The 15,608-nt window shown below is 39.4% G+C and overlaps 1 protein-coding gene across 2 annotated transcripts in view; it reads left to right on the top strand.

Moving 5' to 3' along the window:
- ACYP2 (acylphosphatase 2) overlaps positions 1 to 14,904 on the top strand; it is a 28,524-nt gene extending 13,620 nt beyond the window's left edge. For both annotated transcript variants that reach the window (XM_080343015.1, XM_080343016.1), the window contains exon 4: positions 14,332 to 14,904. In XM_080343015.1, the coding sequence (XP_080199141.1) occupies positions 14,332 to 14,446 (115 nt within the window). In that variant the 3' untranslated portion in view covers positions 14,447 to 14,904. The remainder of the gene's footprint in view (positions 1 to 14,331) is intronic.
- The last annotated feature ends 704 nt before the right edge of the window (positions 14,905 to 15,608 follow it).

Genomic DNA, 15,608 nt, shown 5'->3' with positions numbered 1-15,608 from the left:
GGTTGCAGTTTCTGAAAATCATCAGCTTGGGGAGAAAAACTGGATATATTTGAGACTGGCAAGGTCTTTAGTATTGAGCAAGTTCTTTTTAGCTTTCCTTTTAGAACTCTGTAGGGTTTAAATGGTGCCAAGAAACTATTTTCTGGTTGAGTTGATGTGTACAGTGTAGTTACTGTCAGGAAAGTTTTATTTCAGTGCCCAGGCTCCCAGCTTTCTGCTCTGTGCCCTTGCAAACATGGCACAGTGAGCCCCTCTTTGTTTTGTTTTTCCAGAAGCATTTACCATTTCCAAAGCTTATCCCGAAGTCATCACTCCCTTCCAATTCATCACACAGAGGTTCCCTCGAGTCTGAAGTTTTCCTGAGTAAGAACAAGCCTTTGGTCATATCTGCAACATTAGAAACTGGTGGTTGTTTAAATATTGAGTCGATGTCAAGCTAAGTTGTAGCGTGAATGCTCTGCTATCAGCTTTTTAAGCTACTATTTTTCAGATACTGCTTTTACGAAATTACTACAGACAAGAAGGTGCAGATAGGACTGGAATGACTGAAACTGCCAGGAAAATGTGTTCAGGTCTGAAATCTCTGCCAGTGCTGCCATTAACTTGGACAGGACACTGGTGAGAGTGAAGAGGTGACAACCACTTGAGGTTACATTGCAGGAATGAATCTCTGACTAGAGCTAGCTAGCATAGATGTCACTACTCTAGAATTTAGTTTACTATAGTTTGATCTTTAGTGGGATGTCTGTGAAAAGCCTTTTACCTGTTCTATGACATACTTTGGTTTGTGTGGCTATATGCATTGTGCTAAAGAGCATAGTTGTCCAGAGACTACTTAACACGCCTCCTGCTCAGTCTCTGGGCCTACATCACGGAAATGATGGCATTCAAGATTGTTTTGTCGGTGTTAAACTAAAACCACGCAATCATTCTGCCCTTGTCTTTAATTTTTCTACCTTACCTTATTCAAGGCTGGGAAGAGTACTTCTGCCTGAGCAGCGAGCCTGGGCTATTCTCCGTCTTCCCGAGTTTCTTTCCTGATTCTCTCAGTGGCTTTTAAGATTCTCTGCGAACATCTCACTTATCTTGTAGAAGTTACACTTCCTCACTCACTGGTACAATGTTTTTGCTCTGTGTAGGTATTTGGGGGGGAAAAAAAGTGCCTGTGTTTGGAGGATTTGGTTCTTTTGTCAGTTAAACACACACGTGTATTTTTACTGATTTTCAATTCATCCTTGTTTATGTGCAATACAGGCTTTGTAGTTCAGTGTTTTCACACTAGATGTCAATCTACTTGCGTATGTAGAGGTCACTGTCTGTTTTTTGCCTTCTAGATATTTCTTTCACCAGTTGGACTAGTAGAATCCTAGTGTCCATGTACTTTGCAGGGGAATCAATGCCATGAGAAAACGGATGCATCTCAATGTCAGTTTTCTTTTGGTGGCTAATATTGACAAACATTTCTTTCAAATAAGATGACAGTTTGGGGATGCAAATTGTAGCTCACATCTGGACTGAGGGATGCATGTTCTGGGTGGAAGTGCTTAACTCCTGAGGAATCCTGAATTTTTGTGGTAGTTAAGTGGTATGAGTTTTGAAGAGGTAGGATGAGTAGGAAGAACAGAAGCACTTAAAATCAACGTTAACAATTTTAATGATACCTTATGTCAGCAGTACAGGTAGAAGCCTCTGCCTCCCACTGTTGTGGGTTTTTTTTTCCACATACCTTAAGTAGTATCTCTACTCTGAGTAACTGGAAGTGGAACTCATTGGTGCTGTGAGTGCTGCTGGCTGAATTCAATGGGTTATGCTGCAGTTGCTACTCACAGAGCAAGTAATAGTGGTAGTAACAATGTGACTCCCCCACTCTGTTGCCCTCTGGTTGTGTGACAGCTCCAGTTTTGAGGCAGACCTTCTCTGCCCCTTCTAAAAAAGCCCGGTGCATTTTTAGATACCACTAAAATAGCTAATTGGTCTATGAACTTGCATAATCACGTTGCCAGAGGTAAATGTGATTGGGTATGAAACGGTTGCTGATCTGCTCTGTCATCTCTGCTGTCCTGATCCTGGCTGGCTTCCAAAACTCCAGTTCCCCCTTGCAAATCACTGCTTTTTGATTTGTTTTCAATCAAGCAGGGTTTTAAACATCTCTTAATTAGTGTCTGTGTAAAACAAACTTGACCCTAGTTGGAAATATTTCCAAGAAATGATCTCCACCATGAAGATGTGTTGTGTTAACTCTAATTCTGTCAGATTAAAGCATTCAAACAGTAATTCTGCCCTTAATATCATGCAAGAGTCTTGTTAGAATTCGGGTGTATTAGTAATGGCGTACTGATGTAGGTGAAATTCTTCTGAAAGAAACATTGTTTTTTGCATGTCCCTACTTGTTTGGATCATAGTTAATAATTATGTGTGTCTGACTAAATGAATGAAAGTTCTCATGCAATTATAAAGCATATTAGAAGTATGTAAGTAATTATTTTAACTGTTGAATTCTTCAAAGCTTTTAGTGCCTTGTTTGTGGCAAAATAAAATACCCTGTTTTTTTAATTTTTGAAGTAAATATCAGTACCTTATTAATACAATTATTTTCCAAGATTTTCTTATTTCTTTAGAAATTTAGGAGATTGAAAATTCCAATCATCATGGAAGAACCGAAGCTGGCCAGTGTTTGTAGTGATTTGGATGTCTGGTCTGTTGTGATGTTTTAGACGTCAGTTTAGAAAGTGAAACAATACATTCAACATGTTAATTAATGTATTTTCCTTACAAGGTCAGAAAATCCTCCTAGCTGACAGTGGAAGTGCTGTAAGGTTAGGGAGGATGGACAACTTTGAACAAAGATTCACCTGTTTAAAAAGGCGGTGAATGTACATATAGTAATAATGAAAATAACTGTCTTAAAAACAAATCTTTGACCTGAAATGATTTGTATCCTCTAACCAGCATCTATCTTGCAACAGTTTTGTTATCTGCAGGAATTTTGCCCTAAGGGACGTGTTTTGCATTCCCTGGCAAATGTAGCCTCTTCCAAAATTCACTGGGCTGCCCCAAAGAACAGTAAATAAGTAGTTACTTGGGACTTGGAATTGGCTGTAAAAACATATCGGGAAGGAGTTCATTTCGGAATGCTATGTAGTAATATCATAAAACAGAGATTTAGGTATTCTTTATCACATTTTAGCCTCTCAGAACTTGCTGGTGGAGGTAATGGCGAGCAACATAAATTAGAGCCGTGTTCCCAGCGCTCAAGTTGTACAATAAAGTTTCTGTGTGGCCAGGGAGCCTTGATTTGTGAGAGTAACAGGAGTAGAGGCGGAGGGAAAACTGGAGGCTCAAAAAGATTCTTCCACATGTAAATGAATTGGAAAGCTCCCCGTTATTTGGAGTTACGGGCTCTTTGCATCCCCCTTTGCATTTTTGCCTATGCTTGGGCCTAGTGTCCAGCCAGGTTTCTATCAGGATTGTGAGGCTGTTCTATTTAAACGTAGCAATTTGGAACTGCTTATGGTTCATGTTAAAGCTACAGCCGTGTAATCATTCTCATCTCATATGCACATTGTAAATGTAATTGTATTAAAACTGTCCATAGAGATCAAGGCCTGTATTGTTTACGCATAGTTTCCTGGTCTGGTAATTTGTTCTCATTAGGGTCTTCCATATGACTTTTTCTTAATCTTGTAAGGGTTGTGTACATGTTTTGGTAAAAAACAAGGTTTTCTCTTCCAAGTGCTCTGTTGTTCAGAGTTTCTCTGTTTCCTCGTTGGTCTTTGCTGGCCATACCAGCGGTGTATCAATTGTATATCTGGGGAAAACGTGTGACGTTTTTTCCCAATAAAACCCGTGTTCTGTATGTTGTGAAAGGTCTATGGAGAGCAGTCTTAGGGCCTTTTTTGGTTTCTTTTTTTAAACCATCAATTACAATTTGCTTAGTTGGGCGGGGTTTCTGGCTTTGTTGCTGTAGTTTCGCTGCTTGCTATAAGAGCAAGGCAAGGCAGGAGATATCAATATTTAATGATACTCTGAATCTCAGCTGTAATCATGTTGCCTTTTGTGTGGATTAAAAAGGGTGTTGTCTCTTCAAGTTCATACTGGATTTCTGTCTAAGAAGCTCAATCCAGATTTCATGAACAGATATACTTAATCCTTGGGTTGTATTGAGAGATGCTTACCAGTTGTTTGGGTACATTTGTAATGGAGCAGGCTCTTGGGTTAATTTTTAGAAGTGAATACCCTGATTAGAAAACTACTGAAGTGGGTGGTTGGCTCTTGCAGATCTTCGCTGCACCTGGAGGATGAAGCACTGTTCACTGAAATAGGAAATGAACCCTTCATTACTTTTAGATTCTGGGGCTTTGTTGTCCAGTTTTGGAAAGCCAAGTCATGAAAAATGTCCAACAATTAAAACAGAAATGGGGTGAAAATTACTTTAAAGCTGAAATGTGGAGTTTTATCTGTTTTGGGGGATAAATTAAAATGTAGTATTTTTCTACATACTGTACCAGAATATATGGATAAATATGCAGAATTGCATAAAGGGGAGTATAGGTTGTTTCTATGATTAAAGCAAGGGATAATAAAAGAACAGAATGATTTGTACCATGGTAGTAAAAGATCTGTCAATGCTTGAATTATGAACTCGTTTCCATTGTTTAAGTAAACCAAAAAATATGTAAGCAAGACTGTAACATCCTGTATTAAGTTTAAAGCCAAAACGGATGTACTGTTTTAATTAAATAAAAATCTGGTTTGCTGCTTTATATTATAAGAAAAAGTTGTTCTCTAGTAAGAGTAGAGATACTTTATTTTCATACTTGCAGGCACCTTTGTAATAACCACAGCTCTTATACTTGGAATGTTATATTTGTCATGTAATGAAGAAGCAGGAAAGCCAAGTTAAATGTAGGGGCTCATCTTGCAATAGTGTTGTTGCTTTATTGATGCTACACAGCAAACCCTGAGAGTTTTGTGGAAGTGCAGGAGAGCTAGACATATGTTTTACATAATTCTAATGGAAGTTCTGTGGCTGAATTCCCTGCATTGCAACAAAAAGTGAGTCAACAAGTGTGTACTGGATTGTTTATGGCATTACGTATGTTTAATTCTTAGAATCAGCATTACAAGAATTTGCTGTCTGAACCGCCAGCACAAGTCCTTGGTGGCTGCATTTTGCCTGCTCTTGACTCTGAGCGCCAGGATTTCCAGCCTCCTGGAGTTGTTTAGTGTTCCTGAATAATTTAGCTTGTGGTTTGGTGTGTGTGTCCAAGAGGAAATGTGCTCTGGTGATGAAGATAGTGTTGATATTCCATAGTTTGGGGGATGTTGTCTGACCCTGATCTTTGAAAATGCGGGTCTTTGGATTTGGAAACTTATATTTGAGAATATACTCTGTCTAGAAGTGACACAGTAAGAATCTAGCTCTGTGTAGATTCTCATCTACACTATGTATAACGACTGACTGAGACTGCTAAATGCTGCTGTAAAGTTGAGAATTTCTTCTGCCATAGATTCCCACTGTGATGTCAGTCTAGTAATGTAGATGAGGCTTTTCATACATGATCTCGGGTTTTGTCCTTTTACTGGTACCCAGTTTGGGACTCTGGAATGTGACTTGCAGAAGTGCCGGGTGCTGAGCTGCCTCCTGATCTCAGTTATGTCTGTCTGGTGATGAAATCTGTCATATAATTGTAAATATTCTTAAAAATCAGGCCTTGCTTATCTCAGAATGGGCATCCCAAAGGCTTTTAGTGTCTTTATCTGGAGCCAAATCTGTGGTCTAGCCACTCTTTACAGCTGATGTAGACGATATCTTGAATTTTGTTGCAGCTGTTGTAATAGAAAGTTCTTATTTAATGGATATGATTTGTATGAAGTGTTTGGGCTATTTTTTTTGGATGACAAAGAAGCTGGAGCATATTCTTGTTTTGTATAAAATGAGGTAAACTGTTCTGACATTAATTTTGTGAAATAATCTTACAACACAGCTCCACTAATCATATGCTGCTTGTGTTTGTAAGCTTGCATAACTCTTCCCTCTAAATTATTAGTTTGATCACTTTGCTTCTAAGGTCTTGGTGTTGCAAAAAAAGAAAACATGTTTTATTCTCTGTGCTCTTATAAATGGCCAAACAGACCTTCATGAGCAAGTTGAAAGAGAGAACCTGTGCCTCCTGAGAGGTTTTATTCTAGGAAACCTGCCAGTCTTCAATGCATTTTGACTCTCTGCCTTTGGAAGTCCCTGTTGCTGGAAGCACCTAGTAACTCATTCAGTGCTCATCCTGTCTTGCATTAATGAAGCACTGGCAATTAGCTTCAAAACCTGCATTCTTGTCATGCGTAATACTCATGAAATATTTGTGCCTAACAGATTTCAGCGAAATGAGCTGCTGGTGAAATGACTGGTTTGCTAGGATTTGGTTTGCAGTTCTCAGTTGACGTTGCCGAAGCTCCGCAGTCCCTGCGGTGTGGAGATGATGGGAAGCAGGTCCGTCTGCTCTGGCTGGCCAGGCACAGCAACGGCTCGCCAAGGGGAAGGGAGGAAGTGGCATAAATCACTGAAAACAAATGAGATGTTTGATACCTCCTGACAGCCCCTGAAGCTTTAGAGAAACATGAAAAAAAGGAAGATTTATGGCTTTAGGAACATATTTATACTTTGTCAGTAATTCTTTTCTTACCAAGCATTTCACAAAATATCAAAACCTGATGTATATTAAGAAATTACAAAACATTACTCTTGCTTTACTATTACAAATGACCTTTGTGAGAGACAGTAGTTAGGTGGCATTGGCTGAGCAATGCTCTTGAAAATCTAATAGCTAATATACTTAATTATATACATCAAAAAGCAGAGAGCTGATCTTACCTAACTCTTACTGGTTATTTAAAACAAAATCTTAGTGTTTTATTACTAAGCATACATTCTTAGCCCATTGCCCATAGTTCTTCTGAAAATGTGTTTTTAAACCATTCAACAGAAACCAAACAGGTTATTTGCACTAGGAAATACTACAGAAATTCTGATGCATCAATAGCCAGTGGATACCCATGCCAGAGGAATATGCAGTTATCCTAAAAAAGGGATCACTATGCTTTCTAAAATGGCAATTCTTAGCAGTGGAGAGCATTGCCCAGCTCACTGCACATTTAATGAGTTGGAGAAGCGTTTCCTGGGTCTATTAATGTTGAACCAAGCTGTCTATTTCCCAGGTAGCCTCCTGCTGCACGTTTCTGCTCTGGTAGCTCAGACTGCATGAAGTGGAAGGGACAAAATTCAAATTTTATGCAGGACAAGGTGCTCATTAATAGTTATTAACAACACTCAGGAATACTTGAAAATAGTGTGCACCAGTTGTCTTCCATAGTTTCCTTGGCTTTTTTAGATGTTTTTATTGTATGTAGTCGTAGAACTTTGCTTAAATTTTGTAAAAACAGAAGTCAAGTCTGTCTTGCTGTCCTCATGAGAAGTGACACCATTGACTTCAGTAGAAATAAGATGCTGTCTTCAGTGGAATTCTGCTTTTATTCTGGGGTTTGAAGTCTGAAGCTCTCAACACCCCAAAATAAAAAGGTACTGCTAAAGGGGCAGGTTCTAATAAGCCACCAGGAAGATGTCCAAAACTAATGGAAAGTTTAGGAGGAAAGATCAAGACCTTTATCCTCCTAATAATAATAATTTTTAAAAAAGATCAGTAAATCTCATTTGCTTCCTGGAAGTGGTAACTTGAAGTAGCAGGTACCATAGTTGCCTTGAGAAGGTGATAGTTTAGGATTTCCAGTCTGGATTTATTTTGGTAGGATTTTTGTAGAAATATCTATTTCTTCATCCATTTTATTACTGTTGCAAATGAACAAGAAAGCATTTTTTTTTTTTTTTTTAGAGAAATAATCTAAAGAACAAGTATAATGAGAATACAGTGTAGTGCAGCACAGGAACCACTGAATAGCAAAAGCATGTATCAGATACTATTTCAATAAATATTAAAAGCCTTGTTTTAAAATAACAGTTTTCTTCCAGAACAAGGCATTGAACCAAAATACATGTTCATGCTCTGATGGCTTCCTCAACTAGCTGGGAGCTCTGCTGTTCAGTGTGTTTATTTCTGCTAAGTGAGTATATCCAGTGACAGTTCATAGCACACAGCACTGGACTTGGCCACAGGGACACTTGCAGCACGGCTCAGGCTCCTCCAAATGATACATGTGTCTATTGAGCTCTTAATGATACAGAAAATATAAAGCCTAACAATCAGAGATGCTATAAAACAGATTTGAATAAGGTAGATGTGTAGGAAATCAAGTATCTTATGACTGAGTTATTTTTGGCGCTCTGTTACTCAAGATCTCAGCTGGTGTATCAAAAGTATCTCCTATTGAAGCAGTTTGGGATCATGAGTGGAAAGGCTTCTTCAGATGATGTATTTCATAGGGACCTACAAGATCGCCTGTGTCATCTTAGGGACTCGAAGCCAAAGCGCCCACAAATGAAATGATAAATTTGTGGAACTTAAAGTCAGTTGAGAAAAACAATCCCTATATCAGGTCTTTCGGGAATTGTGTTTTTAATGTGTCTGAAGTCATAAGGAAAACATCATGAAGTAATATGTTAAAGAATGAAAATAATTTCCTTAGGGTAAATGAAATACAACTCTGGAATATGACGGTGTGGTCACTGCCATAAGGTCTGTGTGTCTGTCCCTCTGTCGGGCAGCGTGGCAGAGGTTGGGCGCGTCTGTCTGTCCCTGCAGCCTCGGCTGCTGTTTGTCCAGACCTTAACCTCAGGGTAGAGCAGACAGGCTGGTCTGGGGGACTATCTCACTTTTTAAATGCAAGATCTATTTCTGGTATTTATGGAAGCAAATAATACATATCAACAAATCCTAGTTCTTGGTAACACATTGAATCGATTGCAAAAGGGATTTAATTTCCAGGGAATGGTAAATGCACACCTTGCATACCATGGGTTCGATGTTACCTTCCCTATAAACATACCATACTGGGCTCACCTGGAGAGCGTGTTCTGCAGGGCCCTTGTCAAGTAAAGAACATAGTAGCTGTAACATATCCTTATGTTAATCTTTTGCTTCCTCCTTATTGTAGCTATATTTATCATGCAAAAGAAAAATAGAGCATTATAAAAGCAAGTCTTGACAAAGCCCAGATTTTTCTCATTGTGTAGAATTTAAGCAGACTATTAACTAGTATAATCTACTTTGTGCTTTTCTGAACAGTTGTACTCTCTAATATAATATTAAAACATTTTCCTGTTCTTTTCATATATTAAAACATCTATTTTATACCACAGTTGCTTTAAAAAAAAAGCTCCTTGGGATTGCAGGTCAAAAAGATGGGTGTAGCTGCTTCCTTTGAAAATGTGCCATTTAAATTACCAAATTAAATCACACAGTGTAAAGTCAGTGGGAAAACAGAGCTGAGCTAGCTGAATGCTTAACAAGGAAACTTCAAAACACCTTTGTCAAGCTAGAGATAAAAGGAAGAAGAATAATCTCACTCAGACGTGCTCAGTACTCTATAGCATTAGGATTTTTGAAGTTGTGATGCTTCCCAGTTAAAATCTCGCTTTTTAAATTGGAAATGGCCAGTTTGCAACTTCTTGGTTAGTCTCTGTGTTTCAGTATTAACCGTGCTAAGCGCTTGTAAAGTAAGGGAGAATTTTGAGGAAAATAGCAAGAATCCCAGTGGTTCTTGAAGGAATTTCACTGTGTTTTGCTCTGGTCTTATGTTTCGTTCTTGTGCAATAAATTACTCTGTGTTTTTCTGTGTAAATCTGCCTTCTGAGAATTACGTAGAGAATACAGCAAGCATGGTAAGCTGTGGGTTGGTCCTTGTGTGGCTTTTAGTCTGTCTCCCTTACCAGAGAACAGAAAAGCGTTGTTTTTCCAGTTTGCGGTTGCACTTGTCGTGCAGCTCTATGGTCCCTGTGCGCTCTCCTGGGCTGTGGGTGCACGCTGCTTTGATGGCAATTCTCCAGCTGGGTGCCTGCAACCGGGCTCATTTATTTTGACCACGCTGTATAGTGGAATGGATTTTAAGTAAAGCTTGAATTGGTCAAAGTGTGATGATTCGTTAGTATTCCAATAGGGTGGCTTTGAAGTGCCCGAGGTAGGGGTCTAATTCACATCTTCAGGTATGAAATCAATAGTCAGAGGCAATGCTACTTTGCTCTGTGTTAAGAGTCCAGCTGTTTGTTTGAAATGCAGTTTACATGAGTGATGAGCACTCAGCAGTTCCTAAGCATTAAAACCAGCTTTTCTTTTCCAGCAGCCTGAAAACAGCAACAGTTCTTCCTCATTGCAGCTTCCCGTGGCCTTTAGATTTAATAGATGTGGAATGAGAAGTAACTTCCAGTTGTGTTCTGTGGGGTTAGCCAAAATTCCCAGTCTGCCTTGTGAGCCCAATCGTGCCCTGTAGAGACAGACATATCACAGGGGAAAAAATACAATAGACCTTTCTGCTGCTTTGGGCTTGCTCGGTGTGCTTGCTGCTTTGGGAAGACAGGACAACAGCTTCATGGGAAGTTCACTTTTGTCTTGTGCTTTCTGTAGGTCAGTGTGGACATAAAAGCTGTTTGGAGTCACTGAAATGGCTGAATTTGGGGTTACTTTTCATTTACTTCTTTACTCTTTGTTGGAACAAATTTTTGCAACGCTATGTAGTTTATTTCTGATAAGGTCTATTAAAGAAGCCAAATGTGACTTGCCTAATGTGCTTTAAACAAAGAGATATTCTGATAACTTTTTAATAAAAATACACTTATGATCCCAAGTTTTAAGTAAATGACTAAATTCTACTTGAAATTTACCAAAGCTGTTAATAGGAAAATCTATAACAGATCTTTGCGTTGTATACAAGGAAAAAAAACCCCACAACTTCAGACTTGGTTTCATTCATTCTGGGATAATTCCTCCTCTTTAAATTAAGAGGTGAAGACATTTAACATAGATTGGAATAACAAAGTAAATCTGAGGTACATAGAGTCAAATTCTGTGCTCATACAAGCTAGTAATGATCATTTGTTACATTAATAAAATCTAGCCAATATCACAGTGTGAGGATCATTAGCACACATTTCATTTTTCTCAAGTTTATAAATAGAAACGCAATAACAAAGTATGTACTTGAAGCTTATTTTGTAGCCTGCTGCTGGCTTTGCCTGTTGGTTTGGATCCTCTGAAATAACCTGCCGCTTGGCTTTGATTTGGTGGACACTGGTGGGATCATTCTAATAAATGTGTTAAAATTCCCCTCCCTTGTGCTTTGCCGGATAGGGTTCCCTTGGGGGCTGCAGCACAGAAGCTCCTTGAGTAGAAACAACTGTATTTTGGGTCAGGTGGCTTTGGTTTTGTACCCCAAGCTAGAGCCTAGTTTTGAGAGCTAAAAAAATGACTAGGAGCAGAGGGTGAAAGTCAGTAGGGGAATTATGGCTGTGCATATTGCTTGGGCCCTCTTGACCTTATCCTGCACCAAAATGTTAGTAATTCTTCGAAGGGTTCTCCCCAGGATCCCTCATGTGTTTACTTGAGAACCTGTTTTCTTCGTCGTACTGAGACCTTGATCACTTTTGTCGGGTTTTTTCCAGGCCACATTGATTCAAATCATGTCAAAATCTAGCATTTTCAAGCATGCTTTTGTTACCGAGGTCTTTACCTTTTTCCACAACAACACTGAACCCTTTGCATTTGATTTCCAGATTCCTCTTGTACTTGTGGGCCCTGGCAGCAGGAGCAGCGGCGCAGATGTTACTAGAGCCTTGACTTAGCTGTGAATCTCGGGTTGACAGAAACAAGAGTTTCCAGTCAAATGTTGCTAGTCCTTAGGATTATAGAGCAAGGCTTGGAAACCATGGCTGAGTTCTTCCCAAAAGCTCAGCCAAACAGCAGTGAAGGAGCATTCCACATTTCTTCTGCAAACAGTTGACTATCAGGATTTATGAAAACTTGACAGCACTGTTTGAGGATACAACAACATTTTGGAGGTATCTTATAAATATTTGCAATCCTAGTCTATACACTGACCCAAATGTAAACACAAATCTTCAAAAAGCAACATTCTATCCAATAGTTTATCGCAAACAAAGGGAAAGTAAGTATAAACAAGCTGGTGCCTTTATTTTCTCCCCCTGTAAATAAAAGCACACATTGCTCTTGTTCTACTGCGAGTGTGTGTAACGTGAAGACAAACAAAAACGCTTCCCAAATGGTGCCCAGCTCACCAGGTATGCATGCCCTAATTTTCAGGTCTATTTCTAGCACTGTACACTGTAAATCACTCCAATCCTGTGATAAAATAGTTTGGCTTTTTGCATACAATAAATGAACTGTTGCATAAGCATCCTATATATGTCCATGGTTTGATAGTCTACCACGGGAAAATGTGTTGTTCATTTGCTGTTTGTTTGGCGTGTTTGCTGTGGAAAGGCTGGTTTCTTTCTGCATCAGAGTTGCCTTTTCCTTATCAAAGTAGGAAAATGTTTTGGTTGGAGAATAGTGGCAACCAAGCCATTTATTTTAGAGAAACATGTTTTATAGCAGAGATTTCAGTGGTGTGGTTTTTGGTTTGGTGTTTTTTTTAATCTTATTCAGGGAAATAAAGTTCCTCTACTGTTGGTAGCATTCAAAGCTTGATGTTTTTAGAGCTGTGTAAGAAAGATATTATCTTGTATGACAAGAGGCTCCTTAAATAGCATTTGCAGAGGACGTGGGTTGGATGGGCCCTGGTCAGGCATGGTTGGGAGCCATTCCCAGGTGTGCACATGTGCCTGTGCCCCAGGACCACGATACTGCACACAGCCAGGAGACAAATCAGGACAGTGCGAAACCAGCTCTTCAGATGGCGTTTTCCAATAATAAGTTGAGTGGAGAGAGCCCGGTTGCCTCGGTAACAAGCCAGAGTCACTCAGCAAGGTTTGGTTTAGATCATGAAATAAGGGGAAAAGGATGATGGATGCACTTGTTTAAACCCCTCGGAACGAGCCACCATGAATAATGGGGGTGGAGAAAGCGCATTAAGTCTGTCTGGGAAGCTGTTTGTCCTAAGCAGGCGAGGAGGTGAAATCCAGAGCATGGGTAGATGCATGTTTTCAGAGCGGCTGCAGAGCCCGGGGTGTGAGGTGTGCGTGGGCACGTTGTGTGGGTTTGGGCTGGGGGTTTGTGTGAGCAGCCCAGCTGTGGCAGATGGGGCCAGTCTCAGAGAAATAAAACGTGGTAGGAAACGGCTGTTTGGAGACTGGCTGTTGTGCCAGGCTCTCTGAAGTGCTGTAGCTTTAGAAATATATCATTTAACACATTTATAGAAGAGTCAGCTTCAGACTGTCCTGTCACAGAGTAATGTAAGGAATGTCCTGGTTTGGATCAGACCTGGCCCGTGTGCCAAGCGCAGTGGGGGGTTTTCACTGCCCAGGAGAAGTGGGGAGCAGCAGGGAGCCTGAAAATGATGCTATAAATGGCGAGCTCCAGCTCCACGTGCTAGTGTTGTGGCTGAGCTCGTCTCTAGTAACCAGCTGGGACACTGGAGATATTGTGTGATGTGACCTTGTGTCAGAAATTCTCTGAAAAACAAAATCTTGTCGCATAGGGTCTGTAACATGGTACAGTTCTATACCTCAGGTGTGCTTTACTGGCTCGAGATAAGCAACCTTTATGTGCAGTTCTTATAAAGACGTAATAATTAAGTCTGACTGCAAGAACATTGCATTTTATAATAGCATGAGTTTTTTCAATGGATCAATTAATACAACTGTTCGTAAGACAACTTATGGTCTTTGTATTGGAATTTAAATGAATAATGATATATATGATAATGATATATAATATGATAATCATAGTTATGAATCTCTGTCAGTTTATGCATCATTAAAGTTATAAAAAATATTTGTGTGGCAATATTTCTGCTTAAGCGTGGTACACTAAAATGCTTTCTCTTTTCTGTTTGAGACTTTAGAATGACAGAAAATACAGAGGAAGTATTTTTTTGTAAATAAAGCTCTCTGTAAGCATTTTTTCTGCTGCACATCAAATGTTTGTGCACCTGTTTTTTAATTAGAATGGGTTTTAGGTCCTTGCTAGTAGTATTGAAACCACAAAGCTCCTATTTACCTATTTCAGTGCTATTAATAAGCACATAAAAGGGGTCATTACAGTAAATGTGCTTTAGCCTTTAGTCATCTGCGGTCTTGTGTAATATTCTGTAATACTTTTTGAAATATTGACACCTTTTAAATAGGGGGGTTTGCTTTAAAAGGAGGAAGGAAGGGTAAAGAGGAAAGGACTGGACATCCTTTAAATGCTGACCCTCTCATTTTCCTTGCAGGAAGTCCTGGCTGAGTAAAGTTGGAAGCCCAAGTTCTCGCATAGACCGAACAAACTTTTCCAATGAAAAGGAGATTTCCAAGCTTGACTTCTCAGGATTTAGCACTCGATACTGACAGAAGAAAACATCACTAAGCACAAAACTATGATGTTTCCGCTGCATGATGGGTTTCTGTGCCTCCATAAACTGTCACAAGAGCATTTGGATGCTTTCTGTACTAGAGATAAATATAAATGGTCCCTATTCCCATGAAGTAAGAATTTTAGTTGCTATGTTAGACATTTACATGATGAATGTCAATATCTAGTATCTAAAATGCCAATGCCTAATTTATTGCATCTCGAAAGCTATATAAATTAAGTGTTAGTGATTATTTTTGCACTATGATACGTGTTATATATAACCATATGGAACCTCATCTTTACACTGTGATTCATATTTTAGATGCAAAATAATAAATTCAAGTTCTGCTGTTTGTAATCTCACCAAAAATACCTAACTACAGAACTGGAGCACTGAGGGATCTATCCTAACAGCTCTGTATTACAGATCTAGTTATATGTGATAATTAGTTAAGACATAGTGATGATTTAAAATAAACGTTGCCTCAAACTAAGATTGTCTAACCAGCTCTGGTTTAAAACTCTCTAACAATGCAGGTAAGTCTTGGAACAAGATGATAAAAGTGTGTCTTCTCACCTGCTTTTCCTTTTCTACCCATAGCTTACATACATACTGACTGTAAGGGGTGTCTTGATCTCTTTGCTTTTTTGATGTTCTTACTAAAATTGAAGGTTTCAGCTCTCTTCCTTATGGATGTGTATTTGCTTCTTAGTTAAGAGCGTATGTTGGAACCTGGTTCAACGTGATGCACCCACATACATCATATCACGTACATGAGGGGTCCTGAGAAACTTGAGTTGTGTGCTTGCAATAAGTACTGGATAAGTGTTTGCAGCGTGGGATTTAATTCTCATATATAGTGCTCTTTTTGCAGGCACCGAGGAATCTGTCAGGGCTGGAACACACCCATGTCCTCCCATCTAAAAGTCCTGCTGGGCCAGGATTAGTGCATGCTGGAAGACTGGGGTTAGATCTCTGATACATCGTGTGGTCGGTCAGGAAAGGACAGTTCATAATTGAAGCGTTGCACTTTTTCATCTGCGCAGAGCGAGGTGTGCATAGAAAGGTATTTCTGCTGACTGCTCGTTTAATTTTCACTGGGCCTTTGTACATGAGGCAGTAAAATCTCCTGTCTAGAATTTGCAGGAGTTATT

The sequence above is a fragment of the Nesoenas mayeri genome, assembly GCF_963082525.1.
Source record: "Nesoenas mayeri genome assembly, chromosome: 3".
NCBI lineage: Eukaryota > Metazoa > Chordata > Aves > Columbiformes > Columbidae > Nesoenas > Nesoenas mayeri.
This window is presented reverse-complemented; position numbering and strand designations above follow the sequence as displayed.